This window comes from Propithecus coquereli, unplaced genomic scaffold (genome assembly GCF_000956105.1).
Source record: "Propithecus coquereli isolate 6110/MARCELLA unplaced genomic scaffold, Pcoq_1.0 Scaffold483, whole genome shotgun sequence".
Taxonomy (NCBI): Eukaryota; Metazoa; Chordata; class Mammalia; order Primates; family Indriidae; genus Propithecus; species Propithecus coquereli.
Genome location: NW_012150652.1, coordinates 1,566,355 through 1,585,804, shown reverse-complemented (window position 1 = coordinate 1,585,804; position 19,450 = coordinate 1,566,355). Strand labels below are relative to the sequence as shown.

The 19,450-nt window shown below is 45.4% G+C and overlaps 1 protein-coding gene across 4 annotated transcripts in view; it reads right to left on the bottom strand.

The window, feature by feature from the left end:
* Positions 1–19,450, bottom strand: part of TENM2 (teneurin transmembrane protein 2) — an 888,605-nt gene that overhangs the window by 42,216 nt on the left and 826,939 nt on the right. For 3 of the 4 annotated variants that reach the window (XM_012655757.1, XM_012655758.1, XM_012655759.1), the window contains 6 exons: positions 16,952–17,071; positions 14,129–14,390; positions 13,094–13,361; positions 9,111–9,254; positions 8,422–8,671; positions 2,441–2,461 (listed from right to left, as the gene is read on the bottom strand). In XM_012655757.1, coding sequence (XP_012511211.1) covers positions 2,441–2,461; positions 8,422–8,671; positions 9,111–9,254; positions 13,094–13,361; positions 14,129–14,390; positions 16,952–17,071 — 1,065 coding nt within the window. The remainder of the gene's footprint in view (positions 1–2,440; positions 2,462–8,421; positions 8,672–9,110; positions 9,255–13,093; positions 13,362–14,128; positions 14,391–16,951; positions 17,072–19,450) is intronic. The other variant, XM_012655760.1, reaches the window with a different exon arrangement.

The window sequence follows — 19,450 nt, the reverse complement described above, 5'->3', positions numbered from 1 at the left end:
CAGTGTGGATATGAATAAAGCTGGCATTGAGTGTCAAGAAATGTGCATATCTTGCTGCTATCACATCCAGAATCTGAATTATGGAGAGAGGAGATGCAATTTTCAAATCCTGGGTAATAGTGAGGTTGCAGGTGTGAGCCTAGATCTGCCAGGGCCCTGAGCCACACCAGGAGACTAACGTCTCTGTGTGTGTGAAGTGTATCGGGAGGGGATAAGCTCAGAGACCTGGACCGCTTCCTCTGCCATGTGTCTAGCTGTCCTTTGTGAGGCTAACTAGAATGGAGTGAGACTTGCACAATTGACTCAGGACTAAGACACAGGAAACTCTAAACTCGGACGCAGCAGGTGACCTTAAGTAAGTCTTTTTGCTGTGTTGGGTCTTAGCTTTCCTATTCAGGAAATGAAGAAATCAAATTGCATCATAGCTAATGTTCTTCCTGGCTCAAAACCCTGTAGTTCTTCCCTTAGGCGTGTCTACCACTTGTTGGAGGTTGGCACCGACATGGGCGCTCACACTGTTCCTACACTGGTTATTAAAATCACCACCTCTAGATGCAAGCAGTGATTGCGTGTCTGCCCCAGTGTGGTAGGCTAGATTTTGGTGCCACATGTCTAAAATGAGCACGGGCCTTTTTTTCCTGTTTGTTTTCAATTGTACTTTGGAATGATGGGAAGAGAAGGGCTGGGCGAGGGGAAAGGAGGGTGAGGACAGTGTTGGATGCATTGTCCTGCAGACATTAGCTGGTGAATTGCTAATTAAAACACTCTATTTGCAGTCTTCCCTGATTAAAGGAAAAAAAGAATTAGGGAGCTATTTTTGGGAACACTTTGTAAGTTGAAGCTATCTTTAATTCCAGTTTCTTCTCAGGTTGCTATGAAGACACATAAATGAGCTAGAAGTCAAGGTCTTTCTGAAATTCTAGCCTAGACAGCTAGTTTGAAAGAGTAGACTGCCTGGGTCCCTTCCCTTTTCTTTCCTTTCCTTTTCCTTCTCCTCCTTCTTCCTCTTCTTCTTCGTCTTCCTCTTCTTCTTTTTCTTCTTTTTGGCAATTAAGTCATTAGAGAATATCCATATATGCAAAACAAATTAGGGCAGAAAGGGAAAATTCATGCCATTTCTTAATTAGATGCTGCACTCTGTTCCTGAATGAACAGTAGCTGGCACGACCAATAGAAGGATCAAGGCGTTGCACATCTGTGTCTATCTATGAGCAAGATAATTAATTTTGGACTTTCTAGGGAGGCTCATTGGAGAAGGCTTTTCACAATCTCTGTCAGAAGAGCAGGCAGTGGAGGTCAGTTCTTGCTGGGGGGATTGTCCTTCCCATGGCCTCCCACTCATTTTAACCAAGACTCTTACAGGAAAGCTCAGGTCAGATGGACAGCCACGCTTTGACATCCGTGGTGAAGATCAAACAAGGCATGTGAGTTTCCTGGAAAAATGTCCTTCCAGGGCATTTCTGCTTCTTTTAAAAATTTGGCTCAAATGGGGTGCCTATAAACCAGCCAATTTTGGGGTGCCTGAGAAAAAGAAGGCAGAAGACTTTTTCTATGCAGGGCCTTTCTACTAACTGTGATGGTCTTGTACAATTTGACTCTACTGTTTGTCTAAGTTTGACCTAATGTCATAAAGGAGCCCTTCCATGTCAAGAAATGAGGAGAAGCATTCCTTTGAAAAGTGGTATAAATTGCTTTGTTTTCTTCTCCTCTTACAAATAAAAATAAGGTCACTTTTCTTCAAGAAAGTTTATGCTATATCCAATATTTCAGTGCAGTGTATGTGTGTATGCGCATGTATGTATACTTTACACTTTATCTGTGAATGGTACCAGTGTGGTTTTAAATGATAGCCTTGGAACAACGGAATGACCAAGGCAATTTAGACAAAAAGTACCTGGTCTATACCCTCCATACTACTGAAAAGTGATTTAACTCCATGAAAATTCTCAATGCATCTGACTATTGGATTCATTCTGATCAGCAGATTGGCAATTAACTTTTTTTTTTTTAAAAATGACCATATATCCAGGGGAAAAAATCATTAATGAGTGGAAAATGAGTTTTTGACCCGTTTCCAGTTCATTAAAGCTTTTGTGAACCCAGTCCAGCATTTACAAAAGCCAGAAGTTTGCCTCAACTGTTTAGCCCAATTATGGACTGCACTGAACAGTCGGGATAAAAGTTCGCTGAGGGTTCATTATCTTGCACTTGCATCTCCCGGAAATTCTAATTACTGTCAGCTTATTTGGTTGCTTTTTGACTGCATTTCATAATTGCTAAAGCTTATCATATCCACAACACACAATTAGCACATAAAAAAGTTACCATATTTGGTACATAAAAATATACAACATTACACAAGAAGCACAAAACAAAAAAGCAAACACAAGGAAGCAAACGAACCATATCAAATTATATGGGAAAGAGTTCTTCATCTTACCTATGTTTAAACTCTTTATTTCTTTATAGAAAGAAAACAGAAAAGAAAAAAGAACAAACAGTTAGCGGAAGAATTGATGATAAAGAAAACATAACATTTTTGTTTCTTGTGTAAAGGGGCCCCAAAAGGGCAATGTTTTAATTTTTTCCCTTGTTACCGACAGCTCCTGGCTCAATAACTTGAGAAGCACCCCTGATTTTGGACTCCTCCATGATATTGGAAAACCTGGACAAGAATGCTCGAATTCTCTGATCAGCAATGTGGCTGCCACGTGACACAGGTGGCAACAGGTGAAATAGGCTTTCTGGCTAATGAAGGGATGGCTAATAGGCTGCATCTTGGGTGCCAATACCCATTGCCTGGTAATGACTGCTGGGAATGTGGTGGTAGTAGAATTTTGAAGCCAAATTCAAATTCAGCTATAAAGAGTAGTTGATTCATTTGTGATGTCTGCCTTGGGCGTGGGAGGGAGCATGGTAGCACCTGTTCCATCTATTTGCCATTGGTACATTGCAGGGTAGAGACAGTACCATTCGAGAGAGACCTGCCCACACCCTGCTGCCATCTGGCGAAGGCTCTGTTGAACTCTCAGAGCCTGAACCATTTCCTGTCCCTGCTCTGTGCCACCTTCCTTCTCCCATCTCACTCGGTGTGAGATCCCAAATATGCGTTCTTTCTCACAGGTAGTACCCAATATTGCGATAACGTCCATAAATGAAATTCATAGATAGTAACACCCACTTGCAATTAGAGCCAAAGACTCCAGTTGCCATTCCTTAATGGAGAACTAGTAAAAGTTTGTTGTTTTTATTTTAAGAATGAAAATATATTTCAATTTCAACAGGAGAGTAGCTGAAAGTTAACATTAGGGAGACGAGGAGATGCTAGCGCCTAAAGTGAGAAGAATTGGTTCTCATTCTTGAGGCTTCTAGGCCAAAGTGGAAGACGTCCCCGAACCCTCTTTCCCTTCCAGCTGAGGAAGAGGCTTCTGGGAAGGGACAAAGAGAGTTTAATGCCCTGATTCCTGCTTAGGTGTAGCTCAGGTCTCTGCCGGGGGCCATCATTAGTGTTGGGTTTGCACAGGGATTACATTTTTATATTTTATTCCAATGTGTTAGTTTTTGCAAAAAAAAAGTTAATTAAATGATGCTGATAACTCTTGAGCTCTGACTGACATAGTGCAATTTAAGATTCATTCTGCAAAGCCTGGTGTGTCAGGGTGGCAGCCGGGAATTCTCGCGTCTATTTTATATTGCTTAATGAAAGTGAAATGTTATCTGCCACCAGTGGTAGTCATATTTGGCTCTTAATTATTGCAATATCAATTTAACTTTTTTTTTTTTTAAGTCAAGATTTTGTAAAAAGACTGTACGGGATTTGGGTCTGCAGACCTGACCTACTTCTTTCCTAAGAACATTTGCTTTAAGTTGATTAATATAATATCTGTGTTGAGGGAAGGAGAAGGGCAAGGGTGAAGGATCAAGTCATTGGAGAGTGGAGAGTCCAAATGATGACATGGACATGCACTTTGGAGAAAGGCTGAGGTCGTGGCTATTCCAGTCCAGGGTCATAGCAGGCTGGGTGCTTAGAAGGCAACAAACCAAAATGACAGCGTCATTGAGTCAGTCTGTGCAGATGAGTCCAGATGCCCTACATGCAAGGGACAGGCCTAGGCTCTGTGTGCGTGGCCTCAATAACATACACTCTTTAGGTGAGCCCTTTGAGGACAAAGTGTTGTCTCAGAGTTAAGCATTGAGATGGATTAGCTCTTCACACCGCAGAGTCTCAGCGATTCCTCTGCGAAGCCTTCAGGGTCTCTCCTAGCATTCTCAGCCTGTCTCGCAGAGCTGTCATCGTGGTGTCTTGTGATTTATGTGTGTGTGCTTGTCTTCCTTGCTTCTTTGTGAACAGGACATGACTTACTCATCTCTGTATTGCAGATACTTAGGAGAGAGCCCAGGAGAGAGTGAGGGCTGGGAAAATGGGTTCTTGAGTGAAGGAAGCAAGGAACGAGGCCGCTTCTCTTAGTGCTAGGCAGACCCTGCCTTGGCCTAACTCCAAGCCCTCATGTTCTGCTCAGAATGACAAAGCTACAATCATTTGACACTTGTCTCTTTCCATTCCAACTCTCTGTGTCCCACTTTCCCCTTGAGGAGGGTGGAGTTGGAGTAGCCACAGGTTTATTAGTTTTTTGTTCTAACTAAGGGGAAGTGGACTTGGGTTGCATCAGAGAAAGCTTGTTCTCGGTGACGCTGACTTCCAGTGTGTGCCACCTTTGCCTGCCTTCCCAGGCCTCTGCTTCGGCACGTCTGGGTAGGACAATTCCCTTCTCTGAAGTCTTCCCTGATGCAGAGATGCCCTTGACCCGCCCCCAAAGCACTATCGGAATGTCAGCATGGAGAAGTGGTTTAGTTAGAAAAAAGTGTATATTTGTTTATGTTTAAAAAAAGAAAGAATTTTTTTTTTTAGAACCTCAAACATTAAGGAAGGTGTGAAAATCTTACATTCATGAAGAGGGACCAAGTGAAGAACAGGTAGAGACATGGTCCCATCCCTTATCATTTACTGCCTTGTATCAATTGAGGTCTAATTCCTGAGATGTTCTCAAATCAGGGAGGGAGGAAGGATTTTTTTTTAATGAGAGAAATTCCCCCTAAGATGTTAGTGACTGACAAATCTACTGTGCTCCAGAGGGCTTAGGTTTTCCAAAGACAACTTGGAGAGGGTGACAATTATAAGAAAGGCAATGAAAGACTAAAGGTGGGATATTAGGCTTTTTTGGGGAAACAGGTATTGAAAATGTCCTGAACGTCAGCTTAATCAGACCACACAGGTGATGGCCATTTTACCTAAGAGCAGGCTCTTTGCAGCATTGGAAGGTACTGAGATATGTAGAACTCTGCCTGGCGTGTTTTGGATGGGCAAAGGAAGGAGGAAGGGGGAAGGGTGGTGAGAGGACCGTGGGAACGTTTAAATAGGATTCCAATTTGAGGCTCTGCTCTCGGATGGGTAAGCTAGATAGGGATGGGCACTGACTCCCGAAACGGAATCATTCAGCTGCCAACACACAATGGAGAGAAGACACAAGCAAGACAGGTCTATTCCTCCCTCCTCCCTCCCTTTGCTGGTTGCTGTTTTGCAGAGAGGGGATTGACAGCCCTTTGTTTTCAGGTATGTAGTAGGAAGAAAAGAAGAATCAAACCAGTGTTCTCGTAAAAGCTTAACTTTTAATCGGCTTTGGGTACCTGGCTGATGAAAGCAAGAACATATCTAAAGGCAGTTGAAAAAGGCAAAAGAAAAACAAGAAAATCACACGCTGTCGAGGGAAATTGGGAGCCATCCTCCCTCAAGCTGTCCTCACTGTCCCCACGTGGGCGTGGTGTGGCTTGCTCTGATTGGGCCTTTAGCTTGTGCCAGGGATATTGTGGCCTCTACAACTTGAGAGGCATGGAGTTGAGGACCAATTGTACAAAGATGGAAGAGACTGATCTGTGTTTTCTTCAATTCAAGCAACCTGGTGTGGGCCTGGCCCTGCTCTAGGCATTAAGGGACAAAGACGACCAAGAGGTCTTACCTATAGAAGTTCACACACTTGGGCCCTAAAGACTTCCACAGAAATAGCTGCACAGTAAGGCCGTTAAGTGATGTCAGCTCCGGTGGAAAATCAGAGAGTTGGGATGCAGAGGAGAGTGAGAATTATTTCCGCTAGGGAGATCAGGCTTCGTGGGAGAGGGAGGCCCTCAAACTGGGCCGTGCAGGAGGGTGCCATGTGGTGGATTAGGTAGAGAAGGTATTTGAGCAGAGCCAGCAGCACGCGTCAAGGTTTGGAGCTGGGAATGTACCAGGCAAGGGCTGACGAGGCTGTGAGCAGCGGGAGCAGTGACAGAGGAGGAGGGTCCGACGTGGAGGGTTACAGAGGCCAGACAGATGATTTGACCCTTTTCCCTGTCTGTCGTGGAAAAGCAGGTGCTACCTCCACCCCCTTCCCTGCCTGCTCCCACGGCTCTCCATTGCCCACACGGCACCTGGGAAGAGGAGGCTTTCCCAGGATAAAAAAGAAGAAAACATCTTGGGAAGGGACCTACATGGGGAGGTCTAGGGAAAGGGATCTGTCTGACTGCCAGTTTGACAGCCTGGGGGCTTGGCCTGCCCCCGGTGCCTCCTTCTGATCTCCGGCTCATCTTTTCGCTACTGCAGCCTCTTCCTCCACCTGTGCCCGCTCTGTGTTTGCAGGACGTTGGCCTTTGGCTCTTCAGCACAGCCTGAATCATGCTGAGTCCTCTCTTTTCACCCCCCGCCCCCGGTGCCTGGCGCAGTCTCAGCCCTCAAGGCTACTTGGCAGCAGTATTCTTGGTCGGGGCACTGCTACTTCTCCCCGAGGGGCCTCAGAGACACTACGGTGCAAGTGCAACCTGCACTTCCTATACATCCTTCTTGTGGTGGCCAAGGTGGCTTCAGAAGGCACCACTGGCCACTAGTTGCTCAAACCGAAATCCTACACATCAGCCTTGATTCATTCTCTCTCTCTTTCTCTCTCCATTCCTTACCCCTGATGCATCAGCAAATTCTATCACATTTACCTGGACAATATACCCTAATGGGAGCACTTCCCATCTCTTCTGCTACCATCCTGGTCCCAGTGACCACCATCCAAATCTTGGACAATCATGGCCCCTTCCTGTGGGTGTCCTGCCTCGGCCCCTGCACGCTTACAGCCCACTCTCCACACGATCTCGCCACAACCACCTTTACGAAACACAAATCAGACTGTATCAACTTCACCTCACTTCCCTCTTTAACTCTGATGGCTGCCCATGGCAACAGGAAGACAATTAGCACTTGTCTACGTGGTCAAGACTCTGATGCATCAGTCGCCTACCTACCTCTCTGACCTCCTCAGGGGCACCCCCACCCCCCAGCTCACCACCCTCCAGCCACATTGGACTTCCGGTGATGCTGAACAAGCCAGGGTACTGGCAGATATTAGGGCTTTTGCATAACTTCTCTCTGCCTGGAATGCTTTTCCCCAGATCTTCCCACTGGTGACCTCATCACTCAGATCTCAGCTCAAATGCCACCTAGTACGAGAGGTTTCTCTGACTATCGTGTGTAGCCTCCCTATCTCTCCTCCACCCACCATAGGTCCTATTTCTTACCCTGTTAGATTTTCCTTAAAGCATTTAATGCTACTTGAAATTACTTTTTTCTTTGTTCACATGATGTGGTCTGCAGCTCCCTATCAAGCCACAAACACAACTGGGGACTTGTGGTTTCCCAACTTTTTTTTCCCTAGCCAGTCAGTCCCTGGCACATGGTATACAGTCACCAAATATTTGTTGAATAACATTTTCTCCCTTATTTATAGACCTTATTTCTCCCTCTACTTATGTACAGATCTCCTGTGGGTTGAGGATCTGGAATCAACTTTTCTGGAGGAGCATTTCCAAGAGCTTTTAGGGGTCAGTATTTTCCCAGTACAGAGCGGTCTGAACTTCAGACTTAGTAGCAAGCAATGGCCAGGAGGAATCTACCAGGGGTGGCCAGAAACGACCTAGCCTGGCCTGTTCGGTAAAGCTAAGTCATATCCTTGTGGATGCACAAAGACCCAGAGAATTTATAGAGACCCAGCACATAGAGGAGCTCAGTACAAAGTTTTAAATTTGTAAATGAACATCAGTGGTTCTCGAACTTTGATGTGCATCAGAATCTTCTACAGAGCTTTTCCAGAATAAAAGATGCCTTGGCCCTTCTCCAGTCCTCTGTTTGTAAGGCAGTTGCTGAGAGTTCTATAAATACATGTGTGGCATTTTATAGACACACAGAGCACGTCCCCACAGCCTTACTGGGTTCCGGGCCTAGGTTTTGGGTCACGCAGACCACATGTTCTCTGCAGAACCCTGAATGTAGGCCTGTTTACCCAGTGGCGCTCAGGAGGAGTAGGGGAAAGGGAGCAATAGGAGGTTGCCTGGGTGGCCATTTACCGTAACTCCAAGATGCTGGTCACGTTTCGAGAGGGAAAGATGCGCCGGATGTAGTTGAAGTCACCCACGTAGAGGCTCCCGTCGATCCCAACAGCCAGGGCCACCGGGGCCAGCAGCTTGTTGCCTTCGGCGAGGCCATTGCAGCTGGGGCAGGAGATGCTCCGGCGGCGGCCATTGCCCATGATGCTGGTGATGATGGCGGGCTGCTGCGTCAGGAACTGGTTCTCCCCGGTGCCCTTGTGCAGGATGCCTGGGGGAGGGGTAGACGGGAGGGTTACTGCGGCCTTCTGGGGAGGACACTCCATTGGCCTCCTGGGGTGAGGGGAAGTGACAGGGAGGAGAGAGAAAGGAGGAAGCTTCAACCTTTGGGGAACTCTCCGATTTCTTTACGATGTGGGGAGAGCCGCAGCGTGAGGGGTGGAGCGCAGTGCTGTGGCTTTGGGCAAGAAGACATTTGTGGGGATAACTGAAGAAGAATTGTGGGGTGCACTAAGGCTGATCCTCTGGGAAAACCCGCCCAACCTTTTTGACATTTAAAAGGCGAAGATGAGAAAACCGACAGGTATTTGGAGCCCTTGATGAGAAATGGCTGAGGGAAGGGGGAAGGGTGGCTACTCAAATGTCAGGGCTGGAGAGAAGGTCCTAGACAAGTGACTCGGCCACCTGGGAAAGGAGACGTGTTCACATACCGCTCTTAACATTGAGGATGTGGTGTTTGTCCAGGGACCAGCCACCCAGGTTGGAGGGGTCCAGCTCGAATCCCTGCAGGAGGGCTGTCCTTTTCTCCCAGAGAATTAGACTTGGGCAGGTCTCATACTCAAACCCGACGGACACTGGAAGAGAAAAGGGGGTGGGGCGGAGTAGGAGAGAAGGGGGAGTTTACTTGATTACTCCAGAGCTCTCCTGCAAGAATGAGAGACACATGTTCACAGGGATAACAGATTCTGTTCCAAAAACTCGCTCAAAGAGGCGGGCTGATTGCTTTTCTCCTTGTGATTCCACAATATTAAATTTAGATTTGGAGCTGAACCTGACCTTGAAACTTTTCCCAGTAGTACTCTGTGCACATGGAAAGACCTTTCCAATGAACTACAGGCTTTTAAAAATGACCCCAGTGACGTGGAGGGAGAAAAAGGATCCCTTACAGACCTAACACCACTCCCCTTTAGAGATGGACAGGACACCATTTCTCTCAGCCTGCTGTTTACAGCGGCATGCATTTATTATATTTTGTGTTATTTATTTCCACGTGCTAGGAGGAAGGCCTTTGGAAGCTTAGTGGCTCAGTGACGAGGAGATCTGGGGAGCAATAGCTTGTGTAAGTTAAGGCACTTTGTATGTTTACTGAGGATTCCAGAAAGTGCCAGGAGAGGCAGCCACCAACAGTGAAGCAGCCTGCCAGTTATGCAGAGATTTTGTGGGGAACAAACCCCAAAGCTGTTTGTAAAAGTCCTCCATTAGCCATGTGGATGAAGGGGAGAGCGAGCTGGGAGGTGAAGCATATTAGTCCTCGCTCGGCTCCAGCTGCACTTCCTTGGGGCTCCATTTTCCCCATGTCTAAAACAGGGTAAGTGAAGCCTCCATTTCTCAGAGGTGTGGTGAGGATAGACGAGGCACAGTGCAGAGATATCGCGCATTTTTAATTGGAACACGGCTCTAGAAATACGAGGCTTTGTTATTACTGCCGTTCCTACTGCATTAAACCCCTAACTATGTGTGTCACCTTTGGGGATTCTCCATAGCTTTATAAAATTCCTGAGATATAGAAGTGTTGATACGAACGAAGGATGCATTTTATCTTAAAAAAAACCAACCCAAATATTTCCTAACTTGTCCTCTGAAAATGCCAAGAAACAATGACCAAATGACCAATCCAGTAGCAAAGAGAATTGCTAGTGTCTGGCTTGTGGTCTTGATATATTATTTCTCATTAAAAGGAATCAGGGCTCCTTGAAGAAATGGCTGGAGCAAGAAATGAACAAGATGAGACCGGGCCATTTTATCATACTGGATGGCAAGGAAGGCATCAAAATCTATTAGCACCATGTCAAAGGACTTGGGAGTCAGCTTGAAAAGGCTCCTACTAACCAAAGATGGGGCCATTTGACCATGAGTAAGGATAATAACTTCAGTGGATTGAAACATACTGGATATATTCCAATCCATGAGTTCATAATCGTACTTAAAACACATTAATTTGTCACCATTGGATAATGAATCAACCCATTATATTAAAAACTAGTAAATACAGAGAAAGAATCAAGCACTTGTCATTTCTTCTTTGAACTGTACCTCAAATAACTAAGCAGTTAATGAGAAAATATCTCTATGTGAAGGTATTCCAGCCAATAGGTGAAGAAACAATGATAGGATTAAACATCATTTTGCTACCCTAAGGACCTGATGGACTAGGCAGTGAGCATTGGTGACGACTGAAATCACCAAAAAACACACAGCTTGACATTAAGCACCTCCTGATGGATGAACACAGCCCCACCTGCCAAATCATTTTGCCAAAACCAAAAATCAAAACCTGAGAAAGCTTGAAGATCTAATTATCAATTTTCGGGAGATACAGGGAACAGAGGAACATGTTAAATAGCCACAAGTATGCAATCAGAAAACAAACTAACCAACCAGACTATGGGAAATTCTACAAGCAACCCAGGTTCTTCAACAAATAAATCCTAAAGATTAAAGACAGACAGAGAGAGAGAGAAAAGAAGATTTAAAAAATCAAAAAAAAAAAAAAGGCTGGCTCGGTGGCTCACGCCTGTAATCCTAGCACTCTGGGAGGCTGAGGCGGGAGGATCGTTTGAGCTCAGGAGTTCAAGACCAGCCTGAGCAAGAGCGAGATCCTGTCTCTACTAAAAAAATAGAAAGAAATTAGCTGGACAACTAAAAATATATAGAAAAAATTAGCTGGGCATGGTGGCACATGCCTGTAGTCCCAGCTACTCGGGAGGCTGAGGCAGAAGGATTGCTTGAGCCCAGGAGTTTGAGGTTGCTGAGAGCTAGGCTGATGCCACGGCACTCACTCTAGCCAGGGCAACAGGACAACTCTGTCTCAAAAAAAAAAAAAATTAAATAAATAAATAAAAAAAGTTAAGAGAAACCAACCAGTTGAAAAGATGGATCTTAATGGGATTTTCAGTCAAACAAATAAAATATTAATAATTTATGATATTTATGAGATAATTGAAATATTGAGCAATGATGGACTACGTGATAATATTAAGAGATTATTGCTTTTTTATTGTCCTAACGATATTGTTGTTATGTTTTAAAGATGTTTTTTAGAGCTATGTTCTGAAATATTACAGATAAAGTGATGTGACGTCTGGGAATTACTTCAGAAAAACATGGGAGGAAGGGGAGTAGATAAGAGTATGGAAAAACAAGATTCATCTTGATAATGGTGGGAGCTGGAGGACATAGGTCCTCATTATAATATTTGGTCTACTTTTCGATATTGGCTATCATTTTGATATTGGCTAAAGCCAGATATAATATTGTTTTTGATTAGCCAATGTTTTATATGAAATGCACCAGTTACTCCAGTAACTTATTGCTAACTTCATTAAGTTTTTAAATCCACTCACTGGTGCAGGAGACCATGGAGGCCATATCCTGAGCACGAGCCACCGGCTAGTTGCACGTCCCAGGCAACTGCCTTACCCTCTCCCTCCTGCCCCTCTGCATAATGGAGATTATGGGAGGGCCTGTTTGGTAGGGTTATGAGAGGTTACCCAAGACAAAGGATTTAGCACAATGCTCTCTAAACAAAGGGAATGTCCGATAAACACTGGCTGCCAATTATAGTGAAAATTTCTGAGTTTGCTGGTTTCTTATTTTGGTAACTTATCTCTACCCACAGTTCTACCACCAGTCTATTGGTGAAGAGAATACAGGATTCCGGATTTAAATGAACCCCCAGAGAGCTTTCCACAAGTAGGAAGATACCAGGTAGGCTGAGATAAATCCATAGCTCACAACTGAGATAACTACAGGACCCTTCTCTTAGGGTGATCTTCCTAAGAACGGGGGAACCATACAATTCCCTTAAGACAAAGCCCTGAACCATGGCATGTAGCTTTCAGAGCTCCTCGAACCCCGTTTTCTGATTCTTGGGGTGTATTCTGTGCCATTTGCCAGTGCTCTCTCTGGAACATGAACTAGCCCTGCCCACTCCTCTCCCTTCATCTGGAATTTGCTCCTTTCCCAGTACACTCCAGCTATGTTGGGCTTCTCTCTGTCCTTCAAATTCACCTTGCTTTTCTCTCTGCCTGGAATGTTCTTTCTCTGATTTTCATGTGGTTCTTTCTTGTCATTCAAGCCTCTGCTTAAATGTCACCCTGCTGGGTAGCCTTCCCTGAATGCCCACCTACAGCTGCCCCTCCTCCTCAGTATATATCACTTATTTTAATTTTCTTACTAGCATTTATCATGCTGGATTATTTCCTCGTTCAGTGCAAATTTATTATCTCAATCCCCTACTAGAACGTAAGGCCCACAGAAGAGGAATAGAAGAGGAATCTTGTTTGTCTTCCTGAGCATTGTGTCTTAATCTACTAGGACAGTACGTGACATATACTTGGAACTCAGTAAGTATTGGTTGAATTAAGGCATGAGTAAATCCATGACTCAGTAAGTGATTGAAACTAGAACATACCAACAGCATCCGAGAGTCCATACACTCGTTGGCCATAAGCATCCGTCTTGTCCCAGACAAAGGTGTAGGCCAGGTTGGGAGAAGCCTGGAATGACTTCTGGAAGAGATGCCCCTCCACTGCTACCATCAGGTGAACTCTGATCAGGTTCAGGGGCACTGTGGACTGGGTCATGGTGATCTTCAGCAGCGACTTGTATCCTGCGGTTCTGGAGCTCAGATAGCGAAGCTTCACGTTGGAACCAGGGAGCTCGATTTCTTCGTGAAGAACCTGGAGGAGAAACACGTGGTAGACACACACCTCACACGCATCCCTGGAGGTGGGCCATTTGCAACCCCAGGGCTGCCTGGCTGCTGCCCCTCTCACCAAAGCATCACACCTACGTGGGTGCAAGAACCATTTGCCATGGCTGAGTAAGGAAGAAAAAAAAAACACCAAAACTTTATCCTACACCACAGAGTGAAGGGGCTGAGGTTATGATTTTTGGATTAATAATTATTCTTGGTCACTGTTGTGTTTCTTTTTAAAAACCACACTGTTGGCAAAAGATGTAAATAAGAACAGCAGGCTTTATTGCTAGCTGCGTGCAAGGAGGCCACGAGAGGCTGTAATTATATGAACCTACAACTTCCACTGACAATTGGTATAAAGCAACAGGGAGGCAATAATGTAATATGCCCTCTGTCGTAACACCGATGTAGATCATTAAAGCGCCTCTTATCATGTATCTCTGTGACTAACAGGAATAAAAAGCAATTTGCAGGTGGGTTGCACATATGTATAGTGTTTTTATTTTATTAAAAGCTCCGGTGACTGCCAAAGTCTTGAACGACGACCTGCAACCATCCAGAATGTTCAGGAGGGATTCAAACTTTCTTCTCCGGTGACTATGAATTCTACTGTGCTCCTCCTTTTTGTTTCTCCCTTTTAATACTAGTTTCTGGCTCATTCATGGAGAGATGTGCTGGGAGGAAGCTGGCCAGTGGCTCTGGTTAGGGAAGTACTGAGAGTCCCACCCTGGTTCCCACCATTCCTACCTGGGTCTCAGGCACGATTGGATTCTGTCCAGGGGCAGCGCTGAAGAAGGTGGACAGAGGGGAGGAGATGATGATCGGATCAGGTCGGACAAAGCCACTGAGGTCACAGCTGGGGATGGAGTTCTCCTCTGTCTTCATCACCAGGGTGTCCATGGCGTAAAAGCTATTCCACGGCAGCCACACGGTGCGCTCCTGGCTCATGAATGGGGCTCGCTCAAAGTGCAGAGTCAAGGAAGAGCCCCCATTGGCGATCAGGTCAAACCTGGAGGGAGGCGAACAGGTTCACTGAGAGGGGTGGACTCACCTTCAGACAAGGTAGGGCGCTCTGCCCTCCTCACCCGAGGGCAGTGGCAGGGGAAGAGCACAGAGGAGAGGAATGTGGCTTTGGAGGCAGACAGGTGGGAGTGGAATCCAAACTCTATCACTTACTAATTGTGTGGTGATGGACTAGTTACTAACTCTCTTTATCTGTAAAGTGAAAATAATGATACCAACACTCACAGTGTGGCTGAGAGAATGAAATATGATGAGTGCAGAGGAGAGGTCAGGAAACTATGGCCCATGGCCTAAATCCGGCCCACCACTTGTTTTGGTAAATAAAGTTTTATTGGCACACAGCTACACCATTTGTTTATGTATCCTCTATGGCTGCTTTCCTGCTGCGATGGCAGAGCTGAGTCGTTGCAACAGAAACCACACGGCCGGCAAAGCCTAAACTATTACTGTCTGGCCCTTTGCTGACCCCTGGTATAAAGCACCTAGCACAGTCCTAGGCTGATAGAAGCGTTCAATAAATAGTGTAGCTATAACGATAGGACGTTAGGACACAGTGGCATTCAATACGGCGTCCTTCTAATCAACCTCTGCTCTGTATCTGATATCTTTAATAATGGTTCTTAAACTGTATTCCTGTTTGATCCTCAAGAGCTGGACGGAGGCATACTACCAGTAAAGTAAAATAAAGGTAGCTCTTTCCCAATTCACAGAAAACAAGGAGGTTAACAGAGAGAAGTTTCTCAATTTTAAACTTTACTCCTCCACTAGAATCTCAGCTCCCCGCGGGCAGTGGTGCTGTCCATCTTGGTCACTTCAGAATACGCAGCAGCTCACAGGGTGCTGGATCACAGTGGAAACTCAGCGAAAGTACACTTGACTCTCTGGCTTCACCCAATCTTGGTAACACAGTGGTGTTTTCGGTAGATGTGAAATGAATGAACAGAAGCACATGAATATTAAGGTACACATCAGAGCTCGCACAGGACAACAGTGTATTAATTACTTTGTTTGTTTATGTGTTTATTTATTGGGCATGCATGCTGTGGGGACGGTTTTGCATAGGACACAGAAGAGAGTCAAATGTCTGGAAGCAGAGTTGCTCCTAGCTGGCAGTGACAGAAGCAACATGAACGTCTGTGGCACACACCACTGTACAACAGATTGCGGGACTCCTCGGAGCTTTCCCAAACGCAACCTATGACTTCTGTGGCTTCGCAACCTGAACTAGCTGAACAGTCACCGATCCAGGAGGTTGCATGGATGATCTGGGAAGTGGATTGGGGCCATAATGAGTCAGGAAACAGCTGAGAGGAATGAGGCGGCAAAGGAGAGGACAGATATCAGACCCAGGACTCAGAAACGTCTTCTGAGAGACGTTAGCTCTTTGAGAACACTCACTTCTAAGACAAACAAGGGCAAGAGTGGCCCCACATGGTACATACATATCTGCTATCCTAAGGCCTTCAAGTAATTAGCTTTGGCTACAGAAATGCATAAGTGAGAGAGAAATTTAAGGAATATTGAAGATTTGATGTGAATCGTTAGACCCCTTGTTTGGGTTTCAGAGGTGGGAATATGAGGGTAGGGCTCTGGGGGCTGGTAATTGTTGAAGCTGCTTGCAAGGCGACCTTAGGAACGTTCGACCATACAGCCAGACTCCTCACCAGAGAAAGGCAAGAACCCCGGTTCTTACCTCTGTGGTGTGTCTGTGATTGTCCATAGTCCATTTTATAGGGAAATGTGTTGTATCAGATTTATGGCAAGAGCCCCCTTTTTCATTTGAAATAGAATGCCATAGTTTGTGTGTGTGTGTGTGTGTGTGTGTGTGTGTATGTGTCTGTGTTTTTCTTAGCCCAGAGTGAGGAGTGAGTGTTTTCATCTTTCCATAGATTTCTTTTCTTCTTCTTATCTTTTTCTTTACGTTTCTACTCTATGTCCAAATGGATTAAGGAAATGACAGAGCTTTCATCTTGATGGGGCTGAACGGTGCATGTTTCCAATCAGAAGATAATAGGGAAAGGTTGCCGCCTTCACACAGCAGGGTGACTGCTAAATGTATTTAATTAGGCTTCTCTGATTACATGCCACCCCTTCAAAACAGTAGCGAAAACAACACAACTCCTACAGCCCCAGATGAAAGCAGAAGGCGATCACCGCAGGACACTATGTCACGTGGATTCTTGTCACCCTGCACTGCCTTTGATTTAAAATAGGAGTTAGTTTCTAAGAACTACCTTCCCTTCTCCTTTCTAGAATCTGCCCCCAGCCCCGACACACACACACAGCCTTTGCCTGACATGCACATGGGAAAAGGGGGGTGGTGGCTGTCAGCAGACCTGGGTAGGCTGGCCTTCCTGTTCAGTTTCTGTTTTTGACACCACACCAAAAAGCATGGAATGTCTTTGGGGTAGATGCTCCATGGAGGTCTGGCATGGTGGGCACTCCAGTCCAGGAGGGGGACCACGTGGTTCCAAGGCAACAGCACCATCTGGCCCGTCCCGTGCACACTCCACCCTGAGTAGGTATGAGCCCCACAAAGCTACTTACGTGCCGTCCTGGCGGGTGATGGTGTAGCCGTATTTTGGGTACTTAACAAAAGACACGTTCACACCGACCAGGGGAGTTCCATCTGTGGTTACGACTTGGCCTCGGATGAGGGAAACCAAGCTGAGGGAGAGAGAAACACAGGTCTTTGAGCCACGCACAGCAGGACAAAGGGACAATTCCCCACTGTCTCTGCTCCCCCATCCTCATCTGGTTCCTAAGGCAAGGAGGGGACTTTCAACATTAACTTCTAGCTTCACCTGAGCACACCTCAGAGAAAATGATGGACCAAAGGGAGATCTCAACGTTTTGCTTTGCCCTAGGAACAAAACTTGTGACATTTTGGGGTGAAATCCATGGGTAGCATCTTCTGTCACTCAGCGGGCAGTGGGGTCTCCTGTGTACCTTCTACCTTGGCCTTGCTCCATCCTTGACATCATTTGGCTTTTGTCTGGCTGCCCCTCATCACTCGCTAGTGTGCCTTAGCCTGTTCAGAGAGGAGCATGCTAGGGTGAGAGCTTCCCCATCTGGTGACTTATTTCCCTTTTTTGGCTTTGGAGGAAGGCCAGGTTACTCTCCTCCTCGAAGCTAGAATGTCAGAGGGGTGCAGGGGAGCATGCAGAGGTTTTTATGAGGCTGGGACATACATATACATGGTTTTTGTTGCCCTCTAAGAGCAACATTTTTCATAATTCATGAGAGCCTGAGAACAAGAGAATACTGGGGATTTTTTTTTTCTGGTAGAAATATCTTAGATTCTGGATTCCATGTAACTATGTTTCTCTTGTGTCAAATTCCTGCTGTCTTGGGGAGGGATGGTTAAAATCCTCCCCAGTGTGTGTCCTTCCAGAGTCGGGGAAAGCCCCCCTCTCTCCAGGCCATAGTAACTAGAACTTTCCAAAGAATGCCAGTGTCCAACCAGCTACCTCTGGGAAATCCTATAAAGCCATGGAGATGCTACAGTATTCTATGCAAAGTCCACAGAGGGAGAATATACATGTCTCCTCTCAGCTGAATTTTCTGGAATTATGGAGAAACGGGATGATGAGAAACTGCATTTCTGCACTGAGCCCCCAGTTGACCAGACATGTCTGCAGCTGCATAGTTGGCCTTTAAGACACCGGACAATTTGGCGAAAGCAGAGAGGTTCTTAGGCTCCCCGGTTCCTGGACACATTCCCAATTTCTGGACTAGGTAATCAACTGACCTTTCCTTTGCCAGGATCTTGTCCAAGTCTGCTCGAATTTTGGAATGCACTGACTTTTGCAATCCTGGGTGTCCTGAAAAGTGGAGAGATGCTGTCTCCAGGCATCTCTCTTTTTATTAGCAATACCCCCAACTGTTCAACTCCAACCCTTTGATGATCTCAGGAGTGTTTAGGCTGTTCCACTGACAGCTCTAATTGTCTACTACTGGCTGCCTAACAAATGAATACCATTTTTAGCTGGTTCCAACCACAATGCTAGAATCTTTTGAAAGTGGAAAACTAATTTATGAAAATAATCCTTTTGTTCAATTCCATTTTCTTATCTTAGCTCAGACTAAGATTTCTTTAAGGCCTTAGCAGACACTATTTTAAAATCAACGATGTGTGTTGACGACCATAAGGTACACAGTGCTCGTGATGAGAAAACAAAATCGGGAGTACGTTCCACAGTGGGTTTTTTTTTTCCCCTCTTCTTTTTTTCTACAACTGCTATTTCTTTTAGGTCATTCCTGTAGCGAAAGACTTTGCAGAGTACCATCAGAATAAAAGGGGCTGGGTTGCCTGTGATTTCTACCTTCTGTTTTTCTAAATCTTCATTGCTGCTGGCTACCTGTGGTTTCCAGGCAGTCAATCTGCAGAAAAGATTCGGCTAAGACACGCTATCAGTTCATTTCTATTTATGATTATTGATGTGTAACAATTATCGCATTATCTAGATAGTGAGATCTGCTGTATAAATTATAGTGGTGGAGTCAAGGCATTTTAGTTATTTTTGTACACCATTATCTAGGGGAACGCCTTTTTTGAAGTCTTGAATTAAGTTCTTTTTTATTCCTCGCTTTGTCCTTCATTATTTGTCAGACGATAATGCACTGAGATTCACGTGCTCACTGAACTCCAACCTGTGTCTTGGAGTAGCATTCTGTATTTCTGAATAACGTATCCATGTAGACTTGCTGGAGAGTGTGGGCTCATTTGGGTGCTGCTATTTGTTGTGATGTTCAAAGCTTCAGAGAAGCTTTCTCTAAAGCAACTTTCTTTCTTTCAGGTATCTTGGGCTGCTGTAGTCCACTGCCTAGGCTGGGGTTCCTGCCTGCTTGCCTATACCTTGGCTCTAGCTCAAGATGCCTTCTGGATGTGGTAACAATTACTGAGGATGATAAGATTAAATCAGAAGGGACAGGTGAAGAAGGAGTGTGAAAGGGAGAGTATCAGGAAATGTCTGCATTTGGGGTAGAATTAATGGAATACTAATTAGGAAGCAGATTGAAACAGACCACGGACCTTCGGAGGAT